Source organism: Microtus pennsylvanicus, chromosome 9 (genome assembly GCF_037038515.1).
Source record: "Microtus pennsylvanicus isolate mMicPen1 chromosome 9, mMicPen1.hap1, whole genome shotgun sequence".
Taxonomy (NCBI): domain Eukaryota; kingdom Metazoa; phylum Chordata; class Mammalia; order Rodentia; family Cricetidae; genus Microtus; species Microtus pennsylvanicus.
In genome coordinates, this window is record NC_134587.1 from 36,144,656 (window position 1) to 36,171,648 (window position 26,993).

At 36.1% G+C, this 26,993-nt stretch overlaps 1 protein-coding gene across 1 annotated transcript in view; it reads left to right on the plus strand.

The window, feature by feature from the left end:
* Lrp1b (LDL receptor related protein 1B) overlaps positions 1 to 26,993 on the plus strand; it is a 1,720,116-nt gene that overhangs the window by 1,223,493 nt on the left and 469,630 nt on the right. The window contains exons 33-35 of the mRNA XM_075985306.1: positions 4,889 to 5,029; positions 10,090 to 10,215; positions 12,596 to 12,727. Coding sequence (XP_075841421.1) covers positions 4,889 to 5,029; positions 10,090 to 10,215; positions 12,596 to 12,727 — 399 coding nt within the window. The remainder of the gene's footprint in view (positions 1 to 4,888; positions 5,030 to 10,089; positions 10,216 to 12,595; positions 12,728 to 26,993) is intronic.

A 26,993-nucleotide genomic window follows, 5' to 3' on the forward strand; every position in this document is an offset into this window, starting at 1 on the left:
CTAACAGAAATATTTGTTAAAGAGATTTATTCCTCATTAATTTTGCAGCTGTTTAGGGAATTTCTATGTCATATTCAGTTTAACACAATACAGAGAAGTGTGAAAAGTAGATACAAGTTCAAGATGGGTTCTTCAGGCTCAAGAGCTTTCATTGCTTTCTACAGTCAAACCTAGTGAGGGTAAAACAGTCACGTGTGAAGCGGTGGAACTCGCTGGAAATGGGAAAGGTGGCAGCTTCAGCACGCAATAGAATCAAATACTTCTCCAAAAAACAATCTATCTAAAATATGTGCTCATAGATATGGAGAAGCAAATGCTGGGACTGTGCTCCCTTTCTCCGCTGTATGCTTCTTCACCTTTATCTATCTTTCCTCACAGTTGATGGCCAGAATCACTTAAGTAAACAAATGAATGGTTAGTATCAGGTAATAAGACTGGATAATTAGAAAAATAAGACCCAGGTGAAAGGATAAACTCAGGTTAAAATGAATAAAACCTTTTGAATTTGAAGTAGTGGTAGGGTCCTTTGGAGATGCTTATGAGAGAGGGATGATTTAAAAAATACACATATTTAATTTTTTTCTTTAGTGTGAGGTGTGTGTGTGTGTGTGTGTGTCTGTGTGTGTGTGTGTGTGTCTGTGTGTGTAGGTCTGTAACGGGTTTTTTCCTGGACTACCAGTCCCCAACTCCTGACACAGGGACAATTAATTAGAGAACCTCGGTTGATAGCTTAGGCTTGTTTCTGACTAGTTCATCTCTCAAATTAACCCGTATTTTAAAATCTACATTCTTTTACATAGCTCAGTTACCTTAACTCTGTACTGTCTATCATGATTCCTCAACATCTGGCTGGCTGGCTGATGATGCTGCTTTCTCCTCCCAGAGCGCTCTCTCTCCAGAAGTCATGCATATACCTCCTCTCTAGCTCTTGGCAGTTTAGCTTTTTATTAAGCCAATCATAGTAACTCATCCTCACATAGTGTAAAGGGATCTTCCTCAGCAGAGGTCAGAGGATGATTTTTAGGAGACGGTTTTCTTCTTCTACAGGGCCATGGGGACAGAGCCCAGGTTTGCACTGCTGAGCTATCTTACTTGCAGAGATCAGAGTTTTGAAAGACAACAAGCATTCCCCATGATTTGTCTGCTCCTAGTTTCATGCACGCTACTGCTGGGAATAAATACTCTGTCTAGATCTGCACAGTCCTTTAGGGGATATGGATGCTTTAGCTATAGTTGCCAGCATTGTGGTTCCTTAGGTTCAAACTCTTACCCAATTGTTCATCCCTGTATCAGCCCATCAGTGATTTAATCACTCTCACTAACGCCACATGATTGTACTTCTCTCCTTTTCCTCTCCATACGTACACAATACATGTGTGCAACAGGGCTATCTCTGCTGTTTGGGTGATCCTAGAAATAACTGTTTATGATTATTGTCCGTGATTTATTATGTGACAGTTTTCTACTAGGGCATAAAGATACTGGGTAAACAACAGCCCTAGATGGGCTACGTTCTAGTGGTCAAAAAAAAGCAGTTTTTTCTTATGTTTCCTGATCTTCTTCAATAGTAATAATATTTATATCACGGTGGGGATGGGGTGGGACACTGACTTAGCCTCTTAAATGTTTGAAATATTGGTATGAGACAACAAAACCCAAAGACTGGTTGTATTTACTATATTGTCTGTTAGTTTCAAAAACGGTTTTACTTACATAAACTTTATGACAAAATAGTTTCCAATACACTTTCATCAACTATATTTTCACATTGGAAAATTCTTTTATTTATTTGTAAAATATGCATATAATTCTCTGCATTACACTCATAGACGTCATTTTTTTAAGGACTGACTATATATATGGATGACAATTTGAAGATTATGTACTAGGATTGCATTTCCTTATTTCTTGGTACAGTGATTTAAAAGCTGAATCACTTAAAAAAGGGGGGAGATTAATAACACCAGGAGATTCTATTATTTTCCTTTTACTAACTAATGTTTTGGTCATGAGGTTTTTCTGCATAAATTTTCATTTTCTTGTAGAATTTAAATTGTTAAGAATAGCTCCCTAAAAATATAAATAAATAAAAATTTGTAGAAAGTCATAAACTATTCAAAAATAAAAAACAAAAGAGGTCACTGTAATCAACTGTAAATTAATATAAAAACTGTATCACATAAATTCAACACACAATGGTAAAGGATATGTGTTGCCGTTACATTGGAAAGAAATGAAACATACTGAGGAAATACTGGACCGAAGCAAGGCTGAAAACTCAGCAGGCCAGACGCCAAAGTCTGCAACTTCATGTCTGATGTCAAAGCAGATCTTCAGATCTCCAATTCCTAATTCCTTTCAGCTTTATTGACTACGAAACACTTATTTCTATTGGGCTGGTTCTATTACCTGTTAGCAGCTCTCCTTGGCAGGTATCCCACAAATTCTTGTATCATTAACATTTTGGGGTCTTCAACAATATTCAGGCTTCGATTTCTTAGCTTCACACAATGACCTCTCTGGGCCTCCAAACTGGGACAACCCTGACACATTCCTGTTCTCATCAGTTTTCTTTAGCCATGGAGGGAGATTAATCCTTTCTTATATTGAGTCTAAAACCAGAACCATTTTGCCAAAGTTGCTCAGCTCTTCTATTTTGTGGGGCTGGAATACAGTCCCCTCATTCAAGTACATATTCACTAACTTTCTTCTTTTGTTTCTTTCACTGCCTTAAACTTGGCTATCCTGGGATTTGGTCTTTAGACCAGGCTGGCCTCAAACTCAGAGATCTGCTTGCCTCTGCCTCCCTAGTGCTGGAATTAAAGGTGTGCATCACCACACCTGGCCCTAAAATTTTCTTTAATCCTTTTTCAGGAGTGGGAAGTTTACTTAGGTGGGGTCACCACTCACTTTACTCCAATTAGAATCAGGCATTTCTTTAAATTTTCTAAACTCCCTGAGCACTGGATTTAGCTCCATTACATGTTCTGGTTCTCCTTTTCTCCTCAAATTATACGTTTTGTATTTCTTTTTGCCATATTTTCTCTTTTCCATTTTAGATCTACGTAAGACTGACACTAATAACCATATGACACAGTCAATACTAGACTGTCTTTAATTCTCTGCTGCCAGCAACAGCAATGCAAAACATTTCAGTTTAGTTTCAGATAGACTTCTTAGACAAGGGCAAAAAGCAGCCACATTCTTCATCAAAATATCACAAGAACAATCTTTATGGGACTTACTAATAATCTTCTCCTCTAAAACCTTTTGAGTCAGACCATCCTATTCTATGTTAATCTCAGCATAAATAGAAGTATTTATGCTTCTACCAGTATTGCCCATTAAACTCCACCTAAAGTGTGTAATTGCTTTCCTAATATAAAATACCCCGCTGCCTAGAATAAGCATGATCAGGCATGTCACAACCATACTCTAACAATGATACTAATTTCTGTCTTAGTCAATGACCATGACCATGACAAATCTTATGAAGGAAAAACATTTAATTGTGACTGATTTACAGTTTAGAAGTTTAGTCCATTGTCATCATGGTGGGGATCATGGAAGCACCCAGGCACACATGGTGCTAGAGAGGAATCTGAGAGTTCTACATCTGTCAGCAGGAAACAAGAAGAGAGAGCATTGGGCCTGACTTGAGTATTTAACCTTACCAAAACCCATCCCAGTTGACACACAAGTCCACACCCACTCCACTAAGGTCGCGTCTCTTAATAGTGCCACTCCCTGATGACCCATGTTCAAATCTATGAGCCCCTGAGGACCATTCTTATTCAAACCATCACACTGTATTAACTGGAAAATTAGTTCTATTTATATCTGTATATATTTGCATATTATGCAGCTTATAAGAATATTCATTTGGTGTCCCTTTAAATGTAGGACATCATGTATCCCAACCTGTCTTTGTAGCTGAGAATGAAAAGATCCTACTGCCTCATTTCTGTGATTATATCAGGCAATCTTTCTACCAAGTGAGCTATACCACTAGCCTAAATATTTATTCCCTAAGAAAAAAAGAATAAATGTCATTCAATTAATGCTTGCTCATTTTCAAATGAAAAGTTAGTTTTCTCTAAGGAAGTCTCACTGGGGAAACAATCTACTTTCAAGAGAAGATCCTATGACCAGCAGTAGATGGCCAAGAGCAACAAACACAATAACATCTTGGGAAGTTCCTTGTCTCACAATGTCATTCTAGTATTTTACCTTTTCTCTCTTTTTTTAAAAAATTCTGATTTTTTAAATTTTAATATTTAAATATATAAAACAAATATATATATATATATCCTAGACATCTTTTACATATTTATTTTGGCTTCCAGTTTAGTGTTCTTATGGGATTCCTGAGTGGGTCTATGAGTGGGTCTTAGTGTCTGGTGCCTCCTCTTTTGCTCTTTCTATTTGTTCGTTTTTTTCTATTTCTGATATGATAGTTTTTGTTTTATTTTATTGTACTTTATTTTATTATTATTCAACAGAAGCCTATTTGTTTATAATGAGAGACAGAAAGATAATGGTTGTAGATGGGAGGGAAAGTAGAGAAGAACAGGGAAGGATATTAACGGTGGGGAAGCTAGTGTAATCAGTATATATTATGTGAAAAAAATCAAATAACTATTTTCAATTAAAGAAAAGAAAAAGAAGAAAACCTTGCTTTACTGGGGAAGGAGGGAGAAGCCATGAGCAACACACTGTCACCGTGCTTTGCGTTTTTAAAGAATAGAAATGATTTCATGATTTGCTTAGAAATTATTTGAAATATAGCAAAATGAATCAAAAAGTATTTTTCATTAACTGTTATATTAGTTAGTAAGTTAATTATATTCTCCTCTGAAAGAAAAAATGATTTTTTTCTTCTATATAGACAAGAAACTTTGGTGGGCAGATCAAAACTTAGCTCAACTCGGAACTTGTAACAAGAAAGATGGAAGAAACCTCACTGTCCTACGAAATAAGACTTCCGGGGTTGTGCACATGAAAGTGTATGACAAAGAAGTACAACAAGGTATGTCCCTCCGTGATGAATGTATGATACTGCTAAAGTAAGGTCTTCTCACTTTCCTACTGCTTTCTCAAGCAAATAATCTGTGGGGTCTTTTTCTAGCCTTTAGTTACAAGTTTGGGTTGGGAAACCTTGCCTAATATTGAAGAGAAATGTCTTTCACATAAGAGGCATAATCTTTAAGCATTGGAAATTCTTCTGTAAGATATTCGATTTTTCACTTAATTGACAGTTTTATCTAGTACTTGACTATAAATTGCAGATATACAAAAATTTAAATAAAAAAATTATATTATGTAATGTTTTCAGAGGTCTTCAAATGCACCACGTTGACGTAAGAATCTCACATCCAAAGCACAGTATCATTTGGCTTTGCACATCCCCATTTTTGTTTCACTTGTCCACGTGGTGGAGAATGCAATGGAGTGAAAGTTAGCAGATGGTTTTCATAGATGGACTTGTCACAGGACTAAGATGGGAGGTGGATTGGAGATCTGGGCCAGTGCAGCTGAGCTCTTGCTAGTCCTTTCTTAGTCTTTGCTACAGGATGTATGACATTAGCGTAATCCTCTTCTGAAAATAAAGTCAGTCTCCACATAAGCCTCCCACATGCTTAAAGCCTTCTCCACATAATACTTCCTACAATCCTTCTTCCTCTGCCTCTTCCTTAAATCCCCCACTACACATGCTGCTTCCTTAAATACACTGTTTCCTAATTTTAGTTTCTGCCTTGAAAATCCTTTCCTTCACCTACATTTCTTCTCACAGTAAGCTTCAAAACTGTATTTTGACATTAAGAAGGGGGGTTTAATACAAATAATTTGGAATATGTAAACCAAATAAGAGAAAAGGAGAGGCAAAAGAGGGAACACAAGGGGCCTTCTGTTTCAGAAGTGTACAGCATTCATGAAGTCGGGGTTTGCTGGTGATAACCATTTCAAGCTGCCAGAACAGCCGTAGGCACAATACAAAATAGAGTGGTAACTGCCATCCATTTCAAAGATTGAAATTTTGGTCTCGATTCCTGGCTGGGGACAGGAGAGTATATCTTTTCTTGGAATAGTAAAAAGGATTATTTTAAATTTAATGTTATATGATTAAGTTTCTTTTATTGTTGAGAAGACATCAACTCATAGATGACCTGTGCATGCAAATCTACATTCCTTCCAGGATTTTTAAGTAATTTTCTTTGAATATTTTCATTCAGCTATATCATGTGTTTTAAACATATTCACCACCACATTCTATTATCTTTTTTTCTGCTCTTGCCTGTAATCCTTTTCCTTCTCCTACTCTCATTTCTGCTGTCTTATTGTATGAATCTGTAAAGAAAAACATATGTGTTATTTGTCTTTCTGATTTTGGATTACTTTCTATACTATACTCATCTCTAGGTGTATCATTTTTCTATGAAGGCAAGACAAGACAAAAAGATATAGTATTTCATCTTTTATGTCTTAATAAATGCCAATGAGTTTGTGTATATATTTTGTTTGATCATCTGTTAATAAACACATAGGATGTTTTTATAAGATAGTTACTATAATAATGCTGCAATAAACATATAAGTACATATGTCTTCAGTATGTCAACTGAGAGTCATGTATGGAATGTACTCAGCAATTTCATGACTGGGTCATATACCCCATTTTTATTTTTGCTATTGAACCTTCATACTGATAACTATAATACCTCAATTAATTTATATTCTACCAACAGCCTATGATTTTGATTCCTTAATGATTGCTGTTATTTTTCCCTGATAACTAAAGATATTCAACACATTAAGTACTGTTGGTCAATTGTACTTAATATTTTCATTAATATCTGTTAATTTTATTAGTCAGTTTATGGATTGGATTGTGTGTTTCTGTATGTTCAGTTTTCTGATACATGGGCAGTTTTTAAAACACTTGATACAAAAATCAAAAAAATTTTCACTATTAATTAGATAACTTTTTCTATATTTCAACAAAGAAAATAAAGGCATGGAGGGTACTCAATGGTGGAATATTTGCAGAACATATATGAGGGCTTGATGTAGTATGAGGGCCCTGCTTGTTTGAGTTTCTGTCCTGCCCGGTTCCCCAGCCATTTAGTACCAGAGAAAAATCACATGGAGTCTACATTAGATATAAACTAATTGGCCCATTAGTTCAGGCTTCTTATTAGCTCTTGTAGCTTATGTTAACCCATTATTCTTATCTATGTTAGCTACATGGCTCGGTACCTTTTTCAGTGATGCAGGTCACATCCTGCTTCTTTGGTGGTCTAGGCAGGACTCAGAGGAATGAGCATCCTCCTTCCTAGAATTCTCTTGGTCTCATCGTCCCACCTCTACTTCCTGTCTGGTTGACCCACCTATACTTCCTGCTTGGCCAATCACTGTTTATTTAAAACATGATTGACAGAATACAGACAATTCTCTCGCACAAGCTTGAGTTTGATCCACACACAGAAAACCAATAAGTAAATAAATAAATAAGTATTGGTATTCATGTCATGTATATGATACTATGTTATTTGTAATCCAATACTGATAGTCAGTAAAGTGTAGTAAGACATTTTATGTCTATTCAATACAAGCTTATTTAGTACAAAAGTATAAAATTGATAATACCATTATCAATTTCATTGCATAGTACACAACGAACATATTTCTGAGACACATCTAAACACAGCCTCAGAAAGTACAGCACACACAGAAACAGGGAGAGAGCAAGAAGGAATTCCAACCAAGGTGCCCAGAGACAAGAAGGTCTTTGCCTTTCAAGACATAAACAACACATACTTCTTGTGAAACTGCACATCAATTTTGTAGATAGTGGTTCTGATAAGTTTTCAGGGCGATGAGTTTATAAATGACTCTTGATTCTGCTCTTCTTAGCTTCATGCCCCTTACCTGGAAGTTTTGACTCTATAGGTGCCACTGGGTGATAAATGCAACGTGAAAGTGTCTGACCCGGTGGTAACACACAACTGCATCATTCTCACTGGAAAATGCTGAGAAAAGCATCTGTTTGAAAGACAACGTCATTAACAGAATCACTGTCGGTAGCTTGAAAGCTTCATTAGAATGAAATATGAGCAATTTAAGGCTCTTTAAGGTGTTAACATTATTACCTCCTTAGATTTCAAAGTACAACTAACTGCCTCATTCATCTTTTTTGACACAGATCACTGGAGAGTTGAGGTTCTTGTAGTCAAGTGGACTTTCCAGCTCCACTTGTCATTTAGGGTGTGAGTTGTGAACGCCAACCTCACTACAAAATGCTAATCCAGACTCCTACTTGCAGCCTGATAATCACTGAAATTGCCCCCATGTACATCTTTATATAGGAAAATGGAAATACTTAAAGTATAACAAATTTCATTATCATTTTCTATATTTTGTGTCCACAGAGGTTCTGTGAAATGTGTGTTGTTGTCTTACAAGCGTGTTAAAATATATGGCTTGTTTATATCAACAAATAAGTATAAAATATATTGCCAGCACTATAGCTGCCTTACCCACCTGCAGCTGTCGTGCTGTTTTCTACTTCCCCCATAATTATGCTAATATTATAAAGTTCTCGCATCCTCTTACTTTCATGTGTTCATTCTATTCCTAGACTTTTTTTTGCTGTACTTTTTCATGTCTCTCAGCTCTCCTCCTCATGTAGTGTTCTTTTAAACTCTGTGTTGAAACACCACTTGCCCAGATCTTCCCAGATGTCAGGCTTTGGTGTTAGTTCAAGCAAGCAAGCATCATATAAGCACCTATATGTGGACTAGCATGAAGTTAACATGTATCCACATGCTTTCCATACAATCAAGCACATGCATGGTCAGTCAAGAATGTCAACCAGTTGTTAATGTAGCTGTCTTCTTGTTAAAAATATCAGAGAGCTGAACTGTCTCTCCCTTTAAGTCACCTTGAGAAAAAGGGGGAATGAGTCAGCTGCCTCCCTAGCTCATATAACAGATACTTGGAATTCTTTTAAAACTTCAAGTCCCTTCAATATTGCTGAGCTATGGACAAAGAAATGAGCTGAGAATGTGTTTCATCTCCCACATAAAGAATATTTCACACTCAAGAATGACAGAGATAGTGACCGATTCTGTTGAGCAATTAAACCCGCAAATTCAGAAAATGAGAAATAATGAAGCGAGTTGGCATTTTGAACCTCCCACAGAGTCCTGCTGATACTCTGCTCTCAGCAGGCTTTGTGATGGTCACCAGATTTCTGAACTTTGTAGCAGAGCTTTACCCCATTAAATAACACTCAAATTGTCCTAGAACAATAAAATTGTAAAAATTTGAAGGAATTTACAGGGTGGACTGTAAATTACTTAACTTTATGCTGCAGTTTTAATTAATACAATGGAAGATCTGTATAGAATATCAACGTGGGATTACCTGACTAATATTTGTTTTTGTCATCGTACAGGAATGGGAATAATTAACGTGCCAATTAATTGCATGATTTGTTTGGGTGTGTTTGAAATATATTTTAAAGGAATTATGTTCTTTGGGCTGCAGAAAATAATTTCTTTGCTTTAAAAGTAATTTAAAAACATGTATGCATGCATAAGTCCTGTCCTTTTAGAGGTGAAGCTCCATTTGAGTCAGAAAGGAAATACTGCCTTTTTGTGTGACCTTACAACATTTTAAGGTCTCTAACAGCAGGACATGATGACACATGCTCCAGAGCCATCACTTGAGAAGCTGAGATAAGAGGGTCAAGGATTCTAGACCAGCTGAGCATTATCTAGTGAGCTCTGATGCAACAAACAAAATCCCAAAGGCCAGAAATTCAAGTGTTAATGACAGTTTTCATGAAAAATCCAATTTCTTCTTTTTCATATGACCTGTGATGCTGTTTCATTGTTTTGGAGGGCATGATTCAATCATAATCTGTCACTTAAAGTTATTTGAAAGACAGATATCATATCCTATATAAACCAGCTACATTTAGAAACAAATTAACACACATATTTGCTTACATTTTTCATATCTATATGTCTCTTATGTTCTTTACTAATTTCTTTTTTGATGTTTGCTTTGTTTTCCTTCTCTAAAGGCAGCAATTCTTGCCACCTAAATAATGGTGGGTGCTCTCAGCTTTGTTTACCTACATCGGAAACAACCAGGACTTGCATGTGTACGGTGGGATACTATCTCCGGAAGAACCGCATGTCATGCCAAGGTAAATGTTCACAAGAATTTACTAAGGTGTGCTTACTGAATCCATCTGTACATGCCACAAAGATTTTAGGAAGCCACTGCTTGTTATCAATTAGAAGAGTACAACATTGTTTTGTTATTAGGGCAATAGTTGTGTGGGTAACTCGTTAAAACATTAACAGTGTCTTCCTCTAAGAGTAGTTTAGACCAAGACCAAATTTGAGTTTGCCAGTCATGTCTCTCCTTCTGTATTCCATTTATTTGTAGTCTGTGTCTCTCTGGTGCCTATGTGCCTGCGTGTGTGTATGTGTGTGTGTGTGTATGTGTGTGTGTGTATGTGTGTGTGTCTGTTCTTTACAGAAATTTATTGAACAGTGCAGAAAACATGGCACAGCAACAAGGGATTTTTCCTTACAGAAATCTGTAAGAGCATCATAAGGCAAGAGCTACTTTACTAATCCCAACTGACCCAAAACACCAGTCAAAACACAAACTGATGTTTTCAACCTGTACACACGTTGCTTTTAACATTTATTTATGCTGGATATTGGTTCTTTTTAAGGTTATTTTAAACCTCTTTGACTGCTCCTTCTACAAATGATTGTCACAACAACAACATGCACACACACAAACACACACACATTATTCTGGACTAGAGGCATGTAGAAGAGTATAGTTTTAAGACTAAACTGATCATTTAGTTTATCTTGTAATTGCTAATTATCTGGGAAGTCCAAGGCTTAGTAAGTTTGGCTACATTGTTACCTTAAAGTCAGGAAAAACTAGTAAACACGCTGAGTTCACATTAAGAAGACAGATTGAGCACATAGTTAAATGTTGACTTGATTACAAGAACTTTCAGAAAAAGCTATCCCCACAAAAGAGTTTGCTACTTAGCTACATACAAAGGCATTTCATAGGTTGGAAATATTTGAAGTATCACTCTTTCTTCTAAGATGTCCTCATTTCTGTTACATTTGTCTATTTATTTATTGGGGTGATGCACATGTTACAGCATGGGTAGGGAGGCCAGATGACAATTTGTGGGGGGTAAGGGTTTTCTCTACGGATCTAGTGGATGGAACTAAGTAAGGTCCTCAGCCTTGGTGACAAGTACTTTTGCCTGCTGAACTGTCTTGCTAGCCCAAGACTTTACCATTTCCAGAAAATAATTTTGGACAATTTGAAAAAAATAAAATCTTCAACCAATGAAGTAGCTTCTATATTCACCTTGAATGACCAAAGTTGGGACAAAGAGCTGTGGTTGCTTTGGTGGGATTATTGTACAAGATAAACTCAGTTCTATTAATTTTTTTCAATTATTTAGACAAAACATCACCAAGAAGTGAAACCACAGATTTGCATATTTGAAGGACAAAGGCATTTTCTGGGAGGAAACTGTGTGCCACGCTAAGGGTTGCAGATTCCCTTTTAATTTCTTAGTCTGTATGTGTGTTGCTTCACAAAATGCTCATTTCTTTAATCATATTGGGTAGCCAATGATAAGAACTCAGTTTTACCTTAAACTATGTCTTAATTTCATTTGGGAAAACACATCAGAATTATGAATAATTTCATTCAAAATAGAATACATGAATGGCACTTATTTTCTGTCAGACACTGTTTAAAGGATCTTGACCTTTCTAACTTCCTCCCCTCCTTGTAAATTGATGAGTTGGATCCCTGTCACCCAATTTGATATATCATAAAACTGAGACAAATAATTTTATTTTATTAATATAAATATATATCAATAATAAACATATATGTATTTTCCAATATCTTGGAAAATTCACCAGTATTAACATGTAGACCTCTGGCAGTAAACATATATCTATGTATTTATTTTAGGAGGATGTCATGATGATATTCAAAAATGTATTCTGGGTAAAACTTAATACCTTATTCCTTGGCCCATTTGAATCTAAATGTATTGAGAAATTAACTGTGTACCTTAAAAACTATAAATATCTATTACAACAATAGCAATGACATAGTTGTGTAACATGAAAGCCATTATTTTACAGTAGCAAGTATATATTTATATTTTAGAGAATACAGAATGTCCTTTGTCCATGAGGCCAGACATTCTGGGAATGATCCACTTCAGAGGTTTTGTCAGTGATCTCATATGAAGGGCATTGCTGACCAAGAATCTTTCAGGTTCACCCACTTGGCTCCTGGGATGTGACCTGTGATCTTCGAAACCCTCTGAGTGATTGCAGTGCACACCAGAGTTTCAGGGCCTCAGCTTATCTATATTTCAACCATGGGAACTGCACAGCTAGAGAAGTTTCATGAAACTAAGAAACACATTCACTAATAAAAATTTCTATCCTGGGAATTATATTAAAGGGTCATTATGTGAAATATTCATTTTGAACTTTCTTTCCTCTACTTAGGTATAGAATCCTTTCTTATGTACTCTGTTCACGAAGGAATCCGGGGAATCCCTCTTGAGCCAAGTGACAAAATGGACGCTCTGATGCCTATATCCGGGACTGCCTTTGCTGTGGGGATAGACTTCCATGCGGGTAAGTAGACTCCAGTAATAATTTATGTCTAATGCTCTCTTGACTCAGAAAACACAATGGCAATTCGACTCTCTATTTGTACTTGGATAGTCAAGTTGAATGAAATTAGGATGATTTTTTTTTAGCCTATTACAAATTATTCTAATTACATTTTGTTTGCAAAAAAAAAACCAAGTATATGTTTTCTTTCTAAATAGTAATAATGGAAGCATATTTTATGTCGTGTTTGAAAATTGGTTGTTTTCTTATTTTTTTTACTTTCATCTAGTTATAAGTATAAAAATATCACAAGTAAAAAAATTCTTATCTGTTAAATTCTTAAGGTATACACTTATTGAAAATATTTTTTAATGGATAATTAATAGTAAGATAATTTCTATACCTTTTAATGTAGCATGTGTGGGGAGGCAGAGTGGCTTTAATTTCATGGGCTTTCACAAACAATGGAAGAAAGCAACCAAAGACCACAAGATTGCTGTGGGTAGTATAAATTTACCACAGGAAATTAATGGAAAACACGGCTGAATGTATTGAAGCCAGCAAGTTGGGGGACAGGTAACTGCTAGAGTCAAAGGCAGCGGCTGTGCTAATGGTGGCATTCTCATCTCATTTATTCTCGCATCTCTTATTTTATACTTGAGATTTTAAAGATATATAAACAAATTTGTTGGTCTCTCATCCCAAGTTTCACATTTTCTGTGTTCATGTTTCCGTATTGAAGTGCTCACGGGGAATTCTAGTACTCCTGCAATGAGAAACGTATCTAATATCAAAAAGCTACTAGCTCTTTGATTTGTAATGTTAAATTAAGGAATTCTTAAAATATTAAAAATTGTCTTTGGGCTGAACAAATGGCTCAGTGGTTAAGAATGCCTGTTTCTCCTACAGAGGGCTCAGGTTCAGCTGGCACATCACTACCCTTCGGAACTCTAGTTCCATGTGCTCTGGCATCCTGTCTGACATTCATAAGAACCAGACACGTGTGCAGTACATACATGTATACAAAAACACTCAGCACATAAAATCAAGATGATATATCCTTTTGTTTTTTATCTTTGCTTATCAGTACATGGACTTCTAGTGACAACATTGTTTTTCTCCTTTGCTATAATATTTTTTGATGTTTGAAAATTTGGGAGATCTTTAAAAACTTGTTCAAAGATGACTTTTTTGTTTTTTTGTATCCTTCTATTTTTATTTTATATTATTATTATTATTATTATTATGGCTATACTCAAGCTCACTATGTAGACTAGGCTTAAAACTCATTGAAATATGCCTGTATCTATGCTATGAGTTCGGAATTAATGGTGTTTGCTATGACACACAGTACCAAAGCGATTTTTTCTTAAATAGGTTATTTTGCACAAAATCCTTGATACCATATAGACACAAATGTCCTATATTTGTTTGTTTTAGGTTTATGTGTATAAGTCTGAACATATACACATGAACATATACACAAGTCTGAACTTGCCCGCATGAAATGTCCACAGAGGCAGGACTTCTGTGGCATACGGGTACTGAAAACTGAACCCAGGTCCTCTACAAGAGTATCAAGTACTTTTAATCACTGAGCCATTTATACAGCCTCTAAGCTTCAGATACTTTAAAAAATGCTTTCTGCAAAAGGGAATACCAAAAAGAAATGTTTTATTAAACATTATGGTAATTCTGCCAAAAGCATATTACAATTTTTGACCTACTATTGATCAAATCACTTCATTACTTACAAAAGATTTATTACTTTATATTGTATAATATACCTTGATTTTTATACACATGACTTTTCCTTACAACTTTATTATATGATTCATTAAGTGAAAAACTAAGAAAATTTGGACTTTTATGTGTATTCATTTTAACTTAGTACAAGGTCTAATAAGTTAGCTCATATTTCATATTTCATTGTTTGAAAGACTCATTAGTTATCTTTGAAAATATATGATTAATTTTCATGAAGCAGTAATATTAAAAGTAAAAAGATATTTATATTCTGATTCTGTCATAACAATAAATTTCAAGAGTAAACTAATTATTTGTAGCAGTTAAATACACCCTTGTGGTTTTATGTCTAGAAAAGGTTAAACCTGATAATGTAGTATAATTTTCTTTGTAGGCAATAAGCATCTACTTATTTCAATAATTCAATAATTGTTAATACAATATTCTTAATTCATACTGAAGTATCTTTTCATCAGCAGAAATTATTAGTTTTAGATAAAATTATTTTATGTCAACTAGTTTTTAAAAAATACTTAGTCTTTAAATGTTTCATATGTCTTTACAAATATTTTAAAAGACTATGTCCACCATTATCTCTCTTTAACCGTTTCTAGTACTCCCAACCACTTCACCATCCCAACTTTATAGCCTCCATTTTTGCGGCTATCAGTAGCCCTCTAGTGCTGCCCATACATTCCTGATATGTGAACATCCATTGTTATGTGGACATCTAACAGCTGCAAGATCCCTAAAGGGTGGAGGGACATGGCAGCAGGCAGCCAGACATGGTGCTGGAGAGGTAGCTGAGAGTTCTACATCTTGATCCTCAGGCAAGAGAAGAAATTGGTCTCACACTGGGCATAGCTTGAGCCACCCCAATTAAACGTTTTCTTTATAAGAGCTGTGATGGTGTCTGATCACAGCAATAGAAACTCTAACTAAGACAATGAGTCTTTGCATTAACTACTATATACTTGAAGAAGAAGCTGAATGTTTAATGTAGAGTTCCAGAAAAAATTATTTTATATGACCTGCTTCTTCTAAATAAAATATTTAGGCTTATCACATAGATACAGTGTTCAGGCATAACCTATTATCTCTCCTGTCAGGAGAAGGTAACAATGCAACACCTGCCTCGAAACTAGAGGGTGGAAAATGAAGACATAAGTCAACCAACATTGAGAGGAGCCCTAATCTAGCACAAGAGAACTTGAATTTCAGTGCCCACTCAAATCATTTATGAGCTCTTTGGTTTCAGCAAAGTATTTTATGTTTATTTTAGTCTTAGTTTCCTTATTTGTAAAATATGCAGAAACATCTCGACAGTATGCATGCACATTTAACACAATATTCAATACACGAGATGCTCAGAGTCTATAATCACATTCAATAAAGAAGATATGAGTTATGGCATATAAAATGAATAGAAAACATTTGTACTTTCTTTCTTGATAGTGTGTTTCTAGACAGCTATTTGCATAGACTAGTGGGCATTTCTTTACTACATGGGGCATCAGAAAATGATTGGAGATGATTTTTCTGGTGACGATAAACCTTACACCCACCTCATTATCAGTCTCTGAAGCAGATACTTAAAGAGTGCGAACATTACCATCCGCACACAATCCTGAAATGCCAACCTTGAGACAGGCATACAGTACTTTGACAACTACCAGACATGGTAACGAGATGATGGTGTTGGTGAGCGTATATGGGCTCCAACAATTTCACAAGACTTCTGTGCTTCTGTGCACTGTGCGGTCTCCTTCAGCTCACTGCTTTGAAGATATATTAGAGTTAGAATGGGTCCCATTGCTTGATTTATCATGTCATTAAAGACAATATGCATGCCTTTAATGTTGTGTAGAAAATTTGCTTCAGGATGGAGGAAATAAAAATAATTGGATTATTCCACATAGAGAGAGAAAACAAATAATGTTTGGCTTGTCAATCTCTATCTACATTTTCTCCCAGCTCTCTTTATATGTTTACCCAGTTATAAGTTTCCCAGTGTTCTCCCTGCAGCTAGTCTATCTCTTTATCCATTACTGACACTCATCTCAGGAACTTAATGACCATTTCCTCTAATTTCCCACAGATTTTTTACAGACAATAGATACAAGGAACACGGAACTCAGACACATGCAAGTTCCCATCCTACATGCTCTGTATTGGAGTTCTGGAACAGTGATGCCAGACAAAATCACTGTATATTAATAGGTTAATGAAAGTTATAGATGAATTGTGAAAACTATTAGGAACCATGTACAATAAAAAGAGTGTAACATCTGTCGGGACATTTTAGGATCAGTTTCCTTTGCTGATGTTATTCAGTTGCGATACAATTTTGTCAAATCAATGTGTACTGTCCTAATTTTCTTTTTCTCTAAGGTGAAGTGCAAAGAGCTGATATGAATAAAACTCAGAAAAGTGACATAATCGATCAAATCACTACAGGAACAATATAGCCCCTATTTTTCCCTCTCAGATGGCTCTCGTCACTGATAAAGGAGAAGAGCATTGTTTGGTAGTTAGAGCAACTCATGGATGTTGGTACATGACCCATAATTTACAGGGATATATTGATAAGAACCTGTACCTCAAATAAGGGTTGGTAGATCCAATTTGTGCTGGCATTAGGTTTAAAAGAATAAAGCTTTCTTCAGTGAAAGGACTGTTTTCCAACAGATGAAACTCTTCTGGAGACTAGCCAGTGAAGAACGAAGGCCCTGTGGCTAGATTTAAAATGTTGAAAGCAGTTTTTTATCTCTTCACTGGAAAGGTCCCATTCCACACGGGGAAAAAGAAAAATGAGTGTAGAAAATCTTTGCCTGCTGGGTGGTGTTCCTCCTGATGAAATGAGCATGGCATTTGATGCTTTAAAAGATATATTTTAGTAAGGAGAAAAGACTTCAAACAAAATATTTTCCTCAACCCATTTTGTAATCCTCAGTAAGATGTGATCTATTCAGCTCCCATCCCTTTGGGGGTATTTACAAGGTTTTCATAATAATCAAACAATGACATTCTACTCAGAGAAAGAATTGTTTAAAATTTCCAAGACTATACTCTTTTTAAATAATATTTTATCTCTTTTTTTCAAATTTATAACATTCTATTTAATTCAACAAGTATTGATTATTATCTACTAGATATAGAACTTCACAGCTTGCTTCTGATAATTAAGGAATACAGGCCATTATTTGGATGTCCTTGTCTGGCACTCATTGGAAGAAATAATTTAATGCTTTTGTGTAAAGTCATATTTTGGACTACTGAAACAGTAACAGCCTAGGGGAGGATCTGCGTGAAAGAGAACCTTCTCACCCATGGTGGCCCCTTTTGTGGTCATCCATGGTCAATCCTAGTGTGAAAATACTGCATAAAAATTTCCAGATATAATAAGTCATACATTTAAATTGTACTATGGCAGAACAGCGTGAGGAAATACCCACATGTCCTATTTTTACCCATCTCAGAGCCTGAGCACTGAACCATTAATCATTTTATAGTTGCCTCTATTCAGAACTCTGTTTTCTGCTTTGCCAGGTCTTAATATATGATGTGGTTCTACTAAGCATCTTATACTGGCACTGGGGGGCAGAATACATAACCCATGGATAGGAGAGACCTACTGCACATATTTGTCCCACCCATACTCTGTTCAGTGTGGGAATAATGTTAATATAACTATGGGTAGGCAAAGGCTACTTCATCAAATGGACCAATATGACACTCTGATGGGGCATGCCTATAGTTGGGGGTGACTTTATACGACTTTCTCCTTTTTGACCAGTTTTCTCAGAGCCAAGAAAGTCTGTTTAAGAAAACAAAAAGGAGACTGTGCAAGGAAATAACCTCAGCCTTTATGTTGTGAGTGTTTCGTATATACATGCAAACTGCCTTCTTAGTCTTTCCACATTTACATATGCAATATTTTGTTACTAGAAAAAGAGAGGCACTTGATATCACTTTGTAGTTTTTTTCTAGTACTTCAGGTAATAGAATTGAAGAATGACAAGCCAAGGACTTGCACAGGAGTGGAATATTCTACTTCTGTTTTCCTATACCATTTTATATTTGTAACAGTTGAAAAAAATCTTATTTAGACTACTGCAAGTATTATTTAATGATATCACATCATATTTCTGCAAATTGTGCCTGTTGAAAATCATGTCTCAATTTGATTTATATACTGTGTCATGTGATTTTTAAAACACATTTAATAACTGAACAGGCAGATGCCTCTCAAGAGAAAAGCTCTCTCTGTCTGTGTATTATGGTTTTCTATGATGTCTATAAAGGAATTAATTCACAAATACTTTTCTAGTAAACACTTTGTCACCAACCAAAGCCTCAGAAGATTTATAAAAAGAATTTTTCTCATATCAGTAACAGCAATGGCTTAATAAATATAATACTGTTGCTTTGGGACATTTTTTCAATTTTAAGAAAGCCATTTTTTTGGCTACAAAGTAAATTTTTAGAGTAGATTCTACTTCTTTGTGTTCTTATGGCTGTAAAGTAAAACTGTGTTGTCATTCAAAACTTGTTTCAGAAAGCATTTCTAAGACATGTGAACAGTTAGCAGATGGTAAAATGCAGGAAGTCCTTCAAGGTATAGAACACTATCATAAGAAAGAGATCTCATTATCTCTATCCAAAAGAAAATGCCATAAACATCAATAAAGACATTGTAAGATAGACAAGTAACTAGAAATATACCAGGATATTTTATTGACACAAGCTGGAGTCATCAGAGAGCAAGGAGCCTCAGTTGGGGAATGAGGTCCAGCTGTATGTCATTTTCTTAGTTAGTGATCAGTGCACAAAGGCTCAGTCCATAGTTGTTAATGACATCTCTGGGCTAGTGGTCCTGGATTCTATAAGAAAGAAGGCTGAGCAAGCCATGAGGAGCAAGTCAGTAAGCAGCAGCCCTCCATACCCTCTGCATCAGCTCCTGCCCCCAGGTTCCTGCCCTGTTTGACTCCTTCCTATAAGTTCCTATCCTGATGAACAGCAATGTGGAAATGTAAACTGAATGAACCCATTCCTTTTTAACTTTCCCTTTGCCCATGCTTTTCCTTGCAGCAATGGAAACTCTAAGACAGTAAACCTATTTAAATGAGCAGCTGTATCCTCAGCCACTGCCATATTTTTTTTATTTGAGCACCAATACAGAACTGTGAAGAAAGCATTTTGTTTGTTTGTTTGTTATTTTGTTCTTGTTTTTGGAGACAGGATTTATCTGTATGTAGCTTTGGAGCATGTCCTGGAACTAGCTCTTGTAGATCAGGCAGGCCTCGAACTCACAGAGATCCGTCTGTCTCTGTCTTTCAAGTGCTGGGGTTAAAGACCACCATTGCCTTGTTTTACAAATTACTGTCACCTACACAATACACTGACATCACCAGCATCTTCGCAGTATCCCTGTCCTGCCTACACAGACATGTCAAATTGTCAAGTGGTACTTGGAAATCTCCTTTTAGAGTGACACTGGCAATTTAAGCATTGTTCCTTGAAACTTCAGCCTTCAGAAATTTTCCGCCACCCAATTTAAGTAAACCAAGAGCATATTTGACTGTCTTTTCTTCTATCCAATTTAAGAAAACAAAGAACTTATTAGTCCATTTGTCTTTTTGACATCTTTTTGTTTAAGAAAAAAATAAAAGCTGTGATTTGGCTTCTGAGACTTTTGGCTATTAGTTTTGTATCAAGTAAAAAGTGCTCTAGCTAATGGGGAAAAGGAGAAATTATTTAATTGACTTTCTGACTGGCCATAAGCTTTGGATCTCTCTTCAATTTTATTTATCATTTGGCCTTATTGTTCTCAAAGGGCACTAAGAAATAAATGGATCCTTCCGAGAGTTAAAAGTGGAGAAAAAGAGCCAATTAATTCTATATATTGTGTGTATGCATGAGTGTTTAGAATGAGGTCTTAGCTGAAACAGAAAATCTTAAAAAAGGACATGAGTACTCATCAGAAATTAGGAAGAAAGAGGTTTGAAAGAAGAAGAAATTAAAATACACCACCAAATCTTGAACAGATTATATACTGAGTCATTGTTACTACATTATATGGCATTTAATCCATCGGTGCCATTTATATTGTCGTAATAGTGTTTTAGGAAAGCAGGTATGTTTACTTTAGATAGGCTTAGGAATTAGACTGAGACTGGTGAGAGTGAGTTGGCGAGGTCCAGATTAAAATCTAAATTCTCAGTTGATAATTAGAATTTTGTTCCCGAGATTTATGTAAAGCAAGAATTTTAGGTTGGGACTGTTATCCAGTATATACAAATACTCAAGTTTAGTTTGCAGAGCAAACACACACACACACACACACACACACACACACACACACACACACACACAAAACAGGGTAAAAAGAAAAAAATGAAGCATAGAAAGATGAGTGCAGTAAGTTTGCAGCTTTCAACATTTAGAGTCGCACACCAAATTCAGATTCTGGGAGGCAGCTGCAGGGCTCAGATGATGGAGAAATGGTGACCGTAAAGTTTAGGGCTCTCTCAGAAACAGGGACAGAAAGCAAATGGCCACAGCTACATCAAAGTGTCATGGAGAGTTCATCATTACAGTCACTACAGAGGAGGAAGAGAAGCAACCCCTCATGGTCTCCAATACATGTGCATTAGTCAACACTCAAACTTAATATCCTTAAAGAAGAAACATTTGTTATCAGTAGATTCTGAGGGTCAGTTTTAACTGGGTTTTCAGTTCTCAAGTCTATTTGTGCTATCTGAAGAGCAGGCTCAATTAAGGAAGACCTGGTTCCACGCTCACCTATGTGGCTCATGTCAGCACTGAGTTCCTTACTAGTTATTGGACAGAACACTACAGATTTTTACTGGTTACTATCTTTGTTCCACACCCCTCCGTGGTCACTTCACAACTTGAAACTAAATACTGTGGCAGCTCGTGAATACAGAAAAGGAGAACCATGCCAAATGAAGCCAAGCTTGTACAGGTCAAACTCAGGAGTGGTTTCTCTCATTTGATATACTCTACTTTCTCGAAGCTAGTAATGAGACCCAGACCACCCCACAAGGAAAGGATTTCAAACTGGAATTTCAGGGGCTGATTGATGATCACAGAGGCCTCACTAAAGACTACCTATCACATTACTAGAAGACTTTTTGTGTGTCATTTTTAGGCATCATAAGGACCGAACTCTGATAAACATTGTTATATCAATGTTTGTAAGGGTTGGATCTACAATGTCCCCCAGAAGGTTTGTGTTTGAACACTTGGCCCCACCATGTGGTACTGTTTGGGAAGATCGAGAAACTTGTGACTCCAGCTCCTATCCATAGGATTCAAAAACCTCAGGTCTCCACTGATACCGCTTTGCACAAGCCACGGAGAAACCCTGTCTCGAAAAACCATAAATAAATAAATAAATAAATAAATAAATAAATAAATAAATAAATAAATAAAATGTAATCATTATAAACTGTATAGCTTTCTTTTTTGTTTATTTTATTTTTCTTTTTGAGACGTGTTTTCTCTGTGTATCTCTGATTGTCCTGAAACTCACTCTGTAGACCATGGGATTAAAAGAGTGCACCAGCACTGTCCAGCATGTATTTCTTCATAATAATATATTTCTTTTTTTAAAAAATAGCATTTATAGATTCTTTATCCAAAGCATAGAAAAGGGTTACACTAGAGTGATATTTGACAGAAACAAGATAAAGTGATATCAGTGAAAATTAATTCATATTTTTTAAATAGCAGAATATTAATGTGTCAAATATGAATAGCTATGGACAATGTAGAACGGTATTAGTGGATGTTTTATTTGTTTCTGTTTCATAATTTGCCAAGTGTCCCATAAGGTTACTAAAATAATTTCAGATGAATGTTTATTCACATGGAGACTGGGTCTGCAATAAGGTGATGGTTGTAGCAGTCATTATTACTTCACCAACTCATTTTAATTACATTTGATGATGATTTGGCTGAAAGGTGCCTACATTTTTATTTAATCATTATTTTGAGTTAATAGGATTTATATGAACTTTGCAAATAATTGAGTATGCAAATATACCCATTAGTATCCTTTTACTGTGTCTCTAAATGAAAAGATGAGACAGTTTAACTCTATGTATCAACTGCTTTACCACTAATATATTACAGTATATTTGAAAAATTATAATAATAAAAACACTTTAAATGTGGTTTTGAATAGAAACGCCTGAAAAATCTTAGTATTTCTATTCTCTATTGGTGGGAGGAAAGAAAATGAAAATTGTGAATACTCCTATTTAGCAACTTTTCAAATACGCTTAGAAATTGAATTAGAATATGATATCAGTTTCTTCATTCTCTTAATGCCTGGTTTACAGGCAAAGCAGCAGAGGTACTAGGATCTCACCCTGAGAATTCTCCCAATGAACAGAGTATAGTAACTGACACGAACAGTTTAGCTCTGATTCTGCCCACATACATAGTAACGGCGATTGGCTAAGGAAATAGATGGTTCTTACAATAATCTGTAGGGCACTGGCTCTTGTTATCAGCTGTGGAATTTGAGCAGCTGAAGAGCTAGAAGAGAAACAGACTGCTAACCACACAGGGTATTATTCTTGTCTTGACTGTTTACTCCACAGATAGAGATTCATAACCCTTAAGCAATCCCTCCAGATTTCTTATATTCTGACAACCACATGACAGTTTATAGTTTTTGTTTCATCCAATCTTTTCTCTACTTAAATCATATCTATTACCTTTCTGCTAGAATTCAGCAAAATAAAAAATAAACACATAAATGAAGCCAATTTCTAAATTGATGAAACCAGTTTCATGTTTTCATTTATGTCGTTTTTAATGACAAAATGATTGAGCCACTGTGAGCAATGGGAGGCAGCCCACCATCATGGAAGTTCTCACAGGCTGTGCAAACATGAAGAATTTGTGATGGTTGTAGGGTACTTTGCAGTTGCCTTTTGGCTATGAAACTGAGCAGAGACTCTAGAGACAACCCTGGAACTCAATATAAGGTATTTAATGCTCACTCAGCAACACTCAGCCTGACTTGGTAACAATGAAAAAGTGATCCACACTAGCAATTCTATTGTCACACATCTCCATATTCCCAAGAAATGATAGAACACTGTGAGTAATTTCTTGAAATCACTTTTCTTAAAGAGCTTTCCATGTGAGACTTACTTGTGTTGTCTTAGTTACTGTATGAAGACTCTTGCAGATTCTGAACAAAGTCTTTAAAGTGGTCAGAGAAGCTGAGAGCTAATATTGAAGGATTTTTCTGACATGGCAGAGAAAAACAAATTTAGAAAATGTAGGACGTGAAAGGTTTGTTACTAATCAATGGAATGTCTGGAGTAACAATAACTCTTTTTCATACTATGAGCTGCTATCGAGTACAGATTTCTTTTAAGAGCTATTTAAACTTCCTTGTATCAGTTGGGGTGTAAGTGTTTAATTCTTCTAAATTTTTTACACTCCTTTCTTTTAAATTCTTTTCATTAAAAATCATGTTGTATAATTTTTCTTTCTTTGATAAATACCAGTTCATCACTCCACTTTGTTCATAAAACCACCTTGTTCATAAAAAAGTGCTTGTAACCAAAATTTTAAAAAGTTTTTTTTATTCATGATATCATTTAAAGTAGGAACACATGTATAAAGTAAAGGCATCCGAGTTGGGGAAGAGGCCAAAGGTGATGACCTGGAGGGTTGTATAGGTGGGAGACTGGCAGGTAAAGGGCAGGGAAACCCTTTTGTTTGAGTCTAAAATGAATACTTGTCATTATCCAGCTGTCAAAACCCAGAGATGAGTCATTCCAATGGGGAACTGGGATGTAAAGTATGCACTGCTCATGATTTACTTGGTGGTTGTTATGTGCATAGTCATCATTTTTAACAAATGCACTGCTCTCGTGCTGAATTGTGTAGTGAGTAAAGCTTGTGTACATTGGGACCTTCAGGAAATCTTAAGTTCTGTGCTTGCTGTAAACTTGAAGCTTCTCTATGACCTGAAGTCTGTTTTAAAAAAAGATCGGATGTAGTCGTATGACAAAATTATTCACACATAATATGTAAAGAAGCATCACCCATTAGAAAGGCTCACATTTTAGTCTGTTCAGTGCCTGTCACTCAAGTTTGAGGTATTCTGTTCAGTGGCTATAGAAACCTTTCCTGTTCAGAACAATAGAAGCTCTCTGCACAGTGCTCTCTGTTGCCTTGTGAGTATTGGAAATGTGTGTCCACACAGAAGCACCAGTTCATTCTACTTGACTTAGCAGTTACTGCCCCAAGACTCTTTGTATAACGATGGCCATAATAGCAACATATTGGACATAAAAACTACTAAATTTAATGAACAAGAGTGAATTTAACCAGTTTTAAAACTTCTTCTCTAAATAAGGATTTTTTTTTCCTTTGATCAACTTGGAAAACTCAAAATCTAATTTCTTTAAGAGAAATCTCCTCAAATAGGATTTAAATTGCTCTCGAGGTTAGAAAAATGTTTTGTATGGGATTTAAAAATGAAATTACATTTCAAAATGCCTTAGAAATTATGGTGAGATTTTTGAGAATCCTTGCACAGTGATGACCGCCTGAAGAATTTTTGAACATTATTTTTTTTCAGCTTTGAGAATTAAAGTTTCCTTTCATTGATGTAGTATCTATAATATCTGTGGAGTGTTAAATGTAAAGTAATGTATAGAAATGAAAACAGTGTAGGCAAAGAATCAGTTAACATTCAGGTCAGAGATGACTGTTTCCTTCCAAAGAGGCACATCAGGACCATTTAAAGCACCATTCATGATAAAAGCATATTTGCATATTTTAGCTAGATTTGGAGAGTTTGTGGAATTAATTGGAAATTTCTGCTGTGTTTGTTTCATTTTCCTTTTGTGAAGTGACATAGTCCCGATAAAACATTTGAGGTATCCCTTTGTCAGGTGAGCAGCTAAGTGACAATAGAGTAGGAATAAGGCATTTGAGGTGTTCCTCACATTACATTAGCCACTAAGTTACAAGGTGGGCATTGGTAAGAGCTGTGACTTTGTGTTTTAGCCTTTTGAATCTCGGTTTCGTCTTTCAATCTGTCCATTAAAAGAATGAGGACCAGCTGGTAGGCATGCTTTGCTTAATGAACGCACCATACTGTAAAGCCATTCGCTTGCAGAAAGTGCTCTTAAACCATTTTGCTTGTAGAAACGCACTTTGCCAATGACTGGTAACAATAATATTGAAATAACTCATAATGTACCCAGACAAACTTAACTCTTGAAGCAAGGATGTATCATTTGGATATGTGTGCACATATTTGCATATTTCCTTACACTGGGCCCTAGAGAGTTCCTACACCCCACTCCAATGTGTTCACTCTAATTGATTATGGTGTCTTCGAAATTTTCCAGCAATTTTACTTTGTTTATTAACAAAAATTTAGAAAATTTAAATACTACCTGGTTAATATCAGATATATCATTAAGCAGAAAATGGGCTCACTTTATTATTATGACATGGATTAATAACATAACGCTATAATAAGACCTTAAAAAGTCCTGGTGGTAGTAATGTGTTAACAGCTCATGCTCTCACATCTGCTGTTCCAAATGTAAATGAGCCATGATAATAATTATGTTGTTGAACAGAAAGACTAAATGGGATGGAACAATCAACCTGCCCTATGTCCTGGAAATTGTGCACTTTGAAAATAGTCTTGCATTTGCAATCACAGATACTCTTAGATACAGAAAAGTGCTGTTGGCAGATTTAAATGCACATCCAAAGATACTCATTCTCTGAAGTCCTCCACAATCCCAGAATATTAATAGTGCACGAGCTGTCTCAGGTCTCTTGAACAAAAATTATGTTTCGTTTTACTGGGGACTTTCTGAATTTCTGATCTGACAACACCTCGACAAAGATCTGTTCTGACCTGATTATTTTTCATGTGGGGAGACCAGCAGATTGTAGCTTCCCAAATGCCTAATCTACTTACTCCTACTGTGAATGCCCATGCATGGTTGGGTGCACGGTGTTTCCCCATTGTGATTTGGGCACGGCCGAGGCTAGGCTGTGCTATGGACTTCACAGGGCCGTGCCATGAAAAGCTTTTCAGCTTCCACATTGCTCCCTCGAGCAAAAGGAAGAGGGAGACTGCCTGGTGCGCGAGCAGCACAAGTTCACAGAGCCATCAACTGGCTTAGTGCTGGGTTGGGTGGAAACCCTAAGACTGCTGCTTCAGGGTTCAACTTCCCAGGATTGTCTTCCTCAATCACTGACATCATTCAGAGCTGAAGAGCAGCACTGCTGAGAACTGCCTGTGTTGATAATCCATGGTCTCGAGAGCCAGGGACTTCTTAGAAGTGTTTATTACACAGCCAGACTCCCAAAGAAAAGGACTGGCACATCCAAAGAAGCACACCTGCATCTGAGCTGGTGTAGACTTTCCTTATGATTTTAATGCTTTCTCTGCTTTGCCATGTTTTATTGTCTCCCTGAGGATGTGCTAGAATGTGTTCTCGGGTGTTCACTTTCC